At 41.1% G+C, this 8,638-nt stretch overlaps 1 protein-coding gene across 5 annotated transcripts in view; it reads left to right on the top strand.

Annotated features, from left to right (window-relative positions):
- The window catches only part of KYNU (kynureninase), a 58,104-nt gene that overhangs the window by 26,116 nt on the left and 23,350 nt on the right, over positions 1 to 8,638 (top strand). For all 5 annotated transcript variants that reach the window (XM_057372245.1, XM_057372246.1, XM_057372242.1 and 2 more), the window contains 3 exons: positions 1,042 to 1,188; positions 7,440 to 7,538; positions 8,201 to 8,274. In XM_057372245.1, the coding sequence (XP_057228228.1) occupies positions 1,042 to 1,188; positions 7,440 to 7,538; positions 8,201 to 8,274 (320 nt within the window). The remainder of the gene's footprint in view (positions 1 to 1,041; positions 1,189 to 7,439; positions 7,539 to 8,200; positions 8,275 to 8,638) is intronic.

Genomic DNA, 8,638 nt, shown 5'->3' with positions numbered 1-8,638 from the left:
AATAACTCATTGAGAATGCCCAATGTCCTTTGARTGTCCTGAGGTAAGAGACTGCCGTAACACGAGCACCGCTGTGTCTGCATCAGCACGGGCTGAGGGAAAGGTCTGCTCTCGGTAATATGCAATTCAGATTAATTTGAAAGGCTGCCTCGCTTCGCTTCTGCAGCATTAAGAACTTTGTCACCTAACTATAAACCGAGGGTGACCTTTTGCTTCTGARATCTGAGTCATCTTGTGAGTAAAGAGCCCACTCCTGAACGCTTGATAGATTTGCAGAGATTGTTGAGATAATAACAGTCCCTTGCAATTCAACCATCTTGCCCAASCTTTTTTCAGTAACAAGTCTAATTTAATTCTAGGTTTTCACTGCCTAATTGATCCCTAGGTGGTGGTATGTTTTACAAGATCCCTTGCTAGGAAGACAGGAGGAGGATGGGGCAGTAATTTTCCTATAAAGAATCAAAAATGAGGTTGATTTTTTTTTTTCCTTGTGGTTGAAATTCTTCTATATTTAATGACCACAGGTTTGGGGATTTTTGTACTTTTGATGATGTGAGACATTGTTTTTGAAATATAAATATGGCAGGTTTATAATAGCTTCCTGTGGGATACCAAGTTTATCAGAAAAGTACAGAGTGAAACTGATAGACAACTTTCAGGTCTTGTGGGTGTCACAAATTTCAGATGCCACTTAAAAATCGTTTGATATTCTGTCTGCACCAGGAATTTTTGACTGTAAATTAAAACTGTCAGAAATACTAAAGGGTATGAAGCATGTTGGGAGCATGAAGTGAATAGACTTTTTATAACTGGCACCTTCAACATTCTCTTGCTAGTGATTTTTTTTTTTTTTTGAGGTTACTTGCTTATAGGCTACTTCACAGCATTACCTTTGTATATCATTACCATGCTAAGGATTTGCTTTTGATCTCCCTATGCAAGCAGCCTGGCCCATGGTAAAATACAGATTATGAAATAAGGAATGACAGTTTCATTACTGCCAGAGTTGATGTAAAATGTGTGCTTTAACTTTTGTTTTAGGGGGAGGAGACCTTGAGGACTGAAGATATCCTGGCTGTAATTGAGAAGGAAGGGGACTCTATTGCTGTCATTATGCTCAGTGGGGTGCAGTACTACACGGGACAGTTGTTTGACATCCCTACAATAACAAAGGCTGGCCAAAAAAAGGTAGGGCTGCACCAGATGTGTCCTTTTCACACYAATTTGGATCAGTTTTCTGTATGAAATATTTTTGATGTCAGTTATTCTGAGGTTTTTTTTTGTTGAACAAAGCATGGAAATTTGTGGGGTTCTGGTAAAATACAAAAGCACTCTGTGCTCAGATCCTTTGGGGAGTGTGTGCTGCATGATGACTGTGGGAGTCATCTTTCAGGCAGGTGTCTTAAACTATGTGGAAAAGGTAATTGATGACTGTTAACTCTAASATGGCTTTTCTTGAAGGGTGGAATACCAAGAACCTCAGTGCAGAAGGAGGAGGAGGCAATCACAGCTCTAATCTYTCTCTCTAAAAGTTAGTTTGTGTAAGATTTCTGAGCTTTTTGTTTTACAGACTTCCATGATTTTCCTACTTTCCTGTAGCCACACCATGGCAGGGAACCCCCATGAGCAGGGAGGTGACTCCCCATGGAGCCAGCATCACTCAAACTCCACTGATGAGTTTTCCAGAGAAAGGCACAATGTGGAGCACATCAACACCATGAGATGAGAGCATTTTAGTGATGACTCAGCCTTCAGAGCTTGCAGGCAGTGTGTTCTGTGGCCACAGCTCTAAAACTCTTTAACCATCTCAATTGCCTTAGGAATCCAGGAGAAGACAGTTTTTAATTAAGTTGTCTTATCAACAGGAGGTCACCAGTCTTCCCACGGTAGCAGCCTTTTACTGGATGCACCTTATCTCATCCAAGATTAAACCACTGAAGGGGAAATTACTTAGTATTACTGGATTTTTGGCAAACCAGCTAACTCTTTATATTTAATGGTTTCCCTCCCTGGAGAGGTTCCTACCTCACAACAGACTATAGATCTTTTGGAGCTGTAGGTTTGGCAGTGGAATTTTTTCTGGACGTCAGGGCRTAAATTATGCGATGGTAAAGTCCCCCCTGGGAGAGCAGAGCAGGTGTGAGAGCTGGTGCAGGGCTCGWGGGATATAAAAAGGGAAATGTTCTCTCAGAGCAGCACCTGGTGACGAAACTGGCGTTAAAAACAGTGCAAAACAAAACCAACTTCTGACACGGGTGTAGGAAAGCAGGGTGAGAAGGAATGTGGGGAGTCAGCTGCGGTGGGAAATGGGTTTGTGAGTGAGCTCCAAAATCAACACCACCACAGCACTTTCCTGGAGTGTCTTCCAGTGCTTTACTGACCACAAATGATCACAAGACTTTGCTGGAATGTTAGAAAGGGAAGACAGGTTATTAACAGGATGGTGCCACCCACTGCTCTGCTCTCTCTCTCTCCTGGTGGCAGCAGAGCTTTCGTTCAGCTGCCAACACCTACGTGCCTTCAGCGCTGCTTCCCAGAAATCTGCTCCGTGATGCGTCTGAAAGGTGTCTGAGAAAGATTTCTCTCTCTGTTTCTTCCCTTCCATAAAGATGAGCAACCTGGAGAAAATGTATCACTTCAGCACCTCTCCAAGGATGCTCTCTGGGTTGTGGGATGCGTGCTTGGATAAGTGGAAGAGATGCAATTTCACTGATAGCTCTAAACTGCCCCAAAGTGGTTGAGAACCYGTGTTCTGGGAGAGAGCAGTTGCACAGTTATTGCATGGAGTGAAAATGGATCTGATGTTTATAAAATCTGAGGAGATASCCAGGACTCGGTGGACAAAGATAAAAATTTCTGTGAGGCAGTGCAAATTAACTCAGGGGTATGATCTTCCGCAGTTATACACACACAAAAGCACCACACACTTTACACAGAGACTGTATCATGTTCCTGAAAAGGAGAGCAATTTGTGACAGCAATTCAGCATTCCAGCAGGAACAGGTAAATGTCAAAGGCCAGTTTCCACCTGAATGCCTGTTAGAAATGACATAATGTAGACGTGAATCTCTTCTTTCAGAGATTTTTCAAGAGGAAGGAAAAAAAAAAAACCAACCCAAATTGAATTGCTAGTGTCTTTGTGGTTTGAGTGTGTAGGACTGAGAGGCAGGTAGATTCATGAAGTAAAATATCATTAGTGCACTGAAAAAGCAAAATTAATTCAACCTGAAGAACTGTTTGAGTACCCTTAAGGCTTGAAAAGCATGAGCCAGCCATGTTTTTATTTCCCTCCTGTCAGATACGCTCAGCTCAATGTCCTTACAGATTCTGCCCCMGGGTTAAGTGATGTTTGTATGTTTGTACAAACCCTCCATGTAACAAACTGTTACACCGCTCTTCAACATCTCTCTATGACAAATATTTACTTGAACAGCCACAAAATTGTTGATTCATGGAGAGTTTCTGTCTTAATATTGGTAAAAGRCGTTTCTGCTCCCTGCTGCTTCTCTTGGACTCAGGGCTTCTGGGCATCAAAATGTGGAGTGTTCAAAAGGAATTGGCTCCTCTCCTTTTCTCCCAGGCCAGAGCTGGGCTTAGGAGCTGCTGTTGGGTTAGAGGAGAATAARCTCAGCTGCTGAARKCATTAGCATCTCTATAACTATAGGTKTAATTGGACTTAAAGRCCATATGTCCTTCAAGAGCTTCTGRWSCTGATSAAACCAGCATTRTTTTATAGATAATGCATTATCACAGAAAGGCTGAAAATCCTTTWAAAAGAARRRTAAGGCTGAAAAGTCGTGTTTGTGGTAAAAATGCAAGGTTCTCCTTCCCAGGGAAGAAGGGTGGTGAATGACCCTGTGCTCCTGAACAGAAAATAGGTTGGGGAGAGCTGACAAGCAGACGAGTCAGAAGGGGAAAATACAAGGTGAAAATGTCATTTGAGAAGAAGGGAGGAAAAAAATAACTTGTCAGCCAGCATGTCAGAGAGAAAGGTCCTACACAGATGGTCTTAATAATTSTTTTAATGTACAATTGAAATAAAATCCCGCAGTGTTGTGCCCTATCAGGGCTTGGCTAGAGATTTGAGCTGTGAGCTCTGGAGGCCTGGAAAATGTCCTAGGATTCTTGAGGTCAATCATTTATGAATTAAGTTACTGATTTCCTTTTACATTTTTTAAGCCAATTTCCTAAGTTCTCTGCGTACATTAAGATTCCTCCCAGAGTGAAAGCTCTGCACATAGACAGCTTCATTAAGTCATTAAATATTAAATGAACTAAATTAAGCTTGAAAAATTACCTCAGGCTATTTTTCCATCTAAGGTCTCTCAGATAAATCAAAATTACTACGTATTGTGCAAGAGACTCATCAGCAGGCTKAGGAGGATGTAACAGTTTTCCTTGTTTTGTACTTTCAAGCTTGCTCTAGAGGATGGAAGAGGCTGAGTTGTTTTATTCTTCTGCAAGCAAAGAAATGGCTGACTTTTAGGAGACTCTACCTTTCAAACACAATTTTCATTTCATAAGTTTAATTGTACTTTCCCCTGACTCTGTACCGTTATGTAAAATATTTTAATCTCTCGAGTCCCAGTAGGAAGAGCTTTAAGATCCTTCATCTCCATTTCTTTTCCTGTCTYTCTGAACGTCCCAGCTTTGCTGGCGTGAAGCTGTCATTTCTCTCCCTCTCTCCAAATGTCATTGTCCATGCTGAGCYGTTACCTGCTGGTTATCAGCAGCTACCCAGACACTTTGCAGGAATGACTTTTAGATGTTGGAGCAGAACGGAAGAGGCAGGGGAGAGCTCATGTCCTCTCCTGTGCCCGGAGCAGATGGAGAGCTTTGCCTTCCCCCCAACCCTGGAAGCGCCGTTCCCACGCAGTCCTGATTGTGCCTYGTGCACGGAGAGCTGCTGCAGTTTGTTTTACTTTTTTCCACGCAATCTGTGTGGCTAAACATTTGCTGTTTGTGTGACTCAAGTGCCAGACACCTCCCCGGGAAAGCAAACCAGCACAACCCATCTCGCAGATGACGACTCCAACAAACTGGTGCGAGTGGGYGTTTCTGAGACGATGCAGGAACCCTGCCAGTGCTGAACCCAAATTTCCAGGCTGTGCCTCAATACTGRGTTAAACAGTGCCCAGCAGGATTTGCCAGCCAGTTTCAAAGTGGTGGGGAGCAGCTAAAGGAGCTCAGGATGGTGCTGTGTCAATAATCTTCCTTTCTGTGGCCTCTGAGTGGGTTCAAGCTGATCTCTTGCAACCAGGGAAGTTTGTACATGCCAAGGTCACACGTGTGGATGTGGTTATGGACCCTCATTTCTGTGAGGCCATCCACCCTGCCACTGTCCCAAGGTATCCTCCTACCTCCCATCCAATCTATTTTCATAATTTGATATTGTGTGGTTGAACATACTTTTTGTAGAGCTTATGACGCATTGACAAGGAAAGGGCAACTATTTTTGGCACATGATTTGTAGAATTAAATGTTTTACATTTCTTTTTCTTTATGAGCAACTTCCACTTTTAATTTTTTTAAAAATTAATTTAAACTTTGTGAATGTACAGCCAGACACACACATTCTGCAAAACTCTCATCCTGTCACGTGATTCCTGATTTCTGCTCATACCAATGAATCTTAGCATTGCTCCCAGAAGTTTGGGTGGGATGTATGTACTTGTTAAGGTTTAGACCCAATCAACTGAAGTTTTGAAGTTAATGCTTTAAAACCCTCTGAGAACCTCGCCATTCACTGGCAATTTGCTTGAGTTTGCTGTAGCTTATTTCTCTGATCCAAAGCCATTTTATCCCTGAAACGAGAGCGTTCCCATTGGAATTCAGTGTGCCCCAGCCTCTCTGCTTTMGCTTCACCATTTCAGTGGATTTGTCTTCACTCAGTTCTGTGTGTCCCTGTGAAATCAAACCACCACAGCTATTTATTGGGACTCTGATTCCAACCTTTAGATCATGCAAATGCTATGGCAGTGAGTTTTCTCCCCATCGTTTTGGAGCAGCTCCTCAAGCTGATAACTTCACAAACGTCTCCATTAGAATTAACGTGTCACATCTTCTTAAARTGCTGCTCCATTCAAATTGTTATCTAGTTTATACAGAAGATTAAATATACCAAAGTACTGCTTAAATAATTTAGCTAAGAGTCCCTTCATGCAAGAAACAGCAGGAGATTCTTAAAAAAAACCTCTTTGTTTTATTATTGGACGTTGAYTTTTCTGAAGCCTGTGCTCTCACTCTTATTCGTACCCTGCTGCTTGCAAGCAAGCTGTTTGTGTTTTAAAAGCAAAATGCAAAATAACGTTTAATTTGTAGTCTAGGCACAAAAGGCTGTTTTATTTCTCTGCTCTTAAATAAATAGCAAAGCTTGGAAGAACTTTTTAGTTTAAAAATGCTGCCATCCAGTGGTTATTTCATGTGTAAAACTATTACTTTTAGAACTAAAATCTCTCGTCCTTAGATGGGCTTTTTCCCCCTTTTTCCCAGTGCCCTGTGCAAATTGCAGTTATGACAAATACACCACTTTTCACAGAGAAATGACAGAATTCTTCTTTTTAAGGACAAGTGTAAAGTTCYTAAAGATCAAGGCATTGCATAAGTTGCTGTCTCATCCGTTTTGATTCCCAAAGAGCAAGGTCCTCCACAAGCTGGGATTAATATCAGGTTTAAATGTCAGGGTTTAAATTAGGTTAAATATCTGGTTTAAATATCAGGGACACCTTGAGCATGAGTATTAATTGGGATGTTACTGTTTATGGCTAACTGGCATCATTACACCCATTTCTGCTTTGTCCCTGCCTGGGGTTTGYTGTGCCACACAAGTGTTTGTATTCATGCATTTGCTCTGAACACTTGTTTCAAGTGATTCCACTCCACTGCATAGTCAAAACCTAATCTAGTTCCTAAACCAGGAATCTAAACAATAGCCAAGCATCCTTTTAGACAAAACACATATCAATTGATGACTTCTGCGTGTATCCATCATATAGAAAACTTGCCTTTAGTAATAACTGTAAACAGAAGTGACTTGACAGATTCATCTCAGAAAAGTTTGAGTTGGAAGGGACCTTAAAAATCATCTSATTCCAATCTCTCTGCCATGGGCAGGGACACCTTCCACCAGGCCAGATTGCTCCAAGCCCACCCAACCTAGCCTTGAACACTTCCAGGGATGGGAGCAGCCACAGCTTTTCTGAGTAACCTGTTCCAGTGTCTCACCACCCTCACAGAAAAGAATTTCTCCCTAACATCTAATCTAAATCTCTCCTCTTACAGTATAAATCCATTTCCACTCTTCCTATCACTCCCTGCTTCTGTAAAAAGTCTCTAGCTTGCCTAGAGAGAGAGCAAGTTAAGCTCTAAAGGTGTTCTCCAAAYAATTTTGCAGCGATGATTATCTTAATAATAACCCAATAATCATCCCTTTCCTGCAGGGATGCCTTGTTGGATTCGACCTGGCTCATGCTGTTGGGAACGTGGAGCTTCATTTGCATGACTGGGGAGTAGATTTTGCCTGCTGGTGCTCCTACAAGGTAAAATAAATTCATTGTTGGAGACTGTTTTCCATAATGTCACTTGCATTATGGGTCAGCAAACAGGTCAGGTGGATAAGAATTGACTTTAATKGTTATGAGAGGTTCCAAAAATAATAGTGGCAGTGGCCTATGAGGTCTTGTGGATGTGAGAGGGATGCTGGTGGTGRTTAAACACCTGCCCTGTGGATACAGGATCAGGGCCTCTTCTCTTCTCACACCAAGAAGATCTCACAGCTACAGGAATTTATTAAGTGGTCCCTAAATAAGAGAATATTCTTGCCTAAGCTTTAATAATTTCGGATCACAGAGCAAGGTATCTTTAGTTCCTTTGACTCCTAGTGAGAGACATAGTCAGATGAATTGTTTGATGACTTTGCTATATATATTATGATATGGAACTGTTTCAGATGTACTTCAATTTTCTGGCCTGTTAGACTTCAAATACCGTACGTAAGCCAAGASAGATACTTTTAAAGCTAATCTGAAAAAATATACCTGCTTTTACCTCCATCAGCACTTTGTGACAAATGCTAAGATCTCCATCTAGAAACCACTAGAAATGTTAAAATTGGTTTGTTTTATAGATCARGGTGAGGGAAGGAAAGTGATACTTTACAGATAACGATCACGACACGTACATGTTGATTTATTTTTTGCAGTACTTAAATTCTGGAGCAGGAGGCCTTGCTGCTGCCTACATTCATGAGAAGCATTCCAAGACTATTAAACCAACGTAAGTATTTTTCTARTAATAAATTTCCAAAGAAAAGGTGAAGTGAAATTTAAATGGGAAAGTATTTTCACTTTGAATTGAGATGTGTAAGTGAAATTGTGTAGATTCCTAGTCACAGAGTATGGGAATGTGCAGCTATGCATGTATTTATAGAAAGAGAAGGAAATTCTTGTTTCAAAAAAAAAAAAAAAATCACTGGGCTAATATTTATTACTGATTTATTTCATCGATGAAAGGATAGCAAACATTTATACAATTTGGTTTCTGACTCAGATGGGTTGTTTGAAACTGACTTCAGTAAATCTTGAAATTGTTAATGTACATGCTCACATCTAAAATTCCTCCTTTAAGTCTGCTGTCAGTT

The sequence above is a fragment of the Malurus melanocephalus genome, unplaced genomic scaffold (assembly GCF_030028575.1).
Source record: "Malurus melanocephalus ecotype Western Australia unplaced genomic scaffold, MMel_1.1 scaffold_167, whole genome shotgun sequence".
NCBI classification, from domain to species: Eukaryota; Metazoa; Chordata; class Aves; order Passeriformes; family Maluridae; genus Malurus; species Malurus melanocephalus.
The sequence above is the reverse complement of the archived record's forward strand: the minus strand, read 5'-3'. Positions and strand labels throughout refer to the sequence as shown.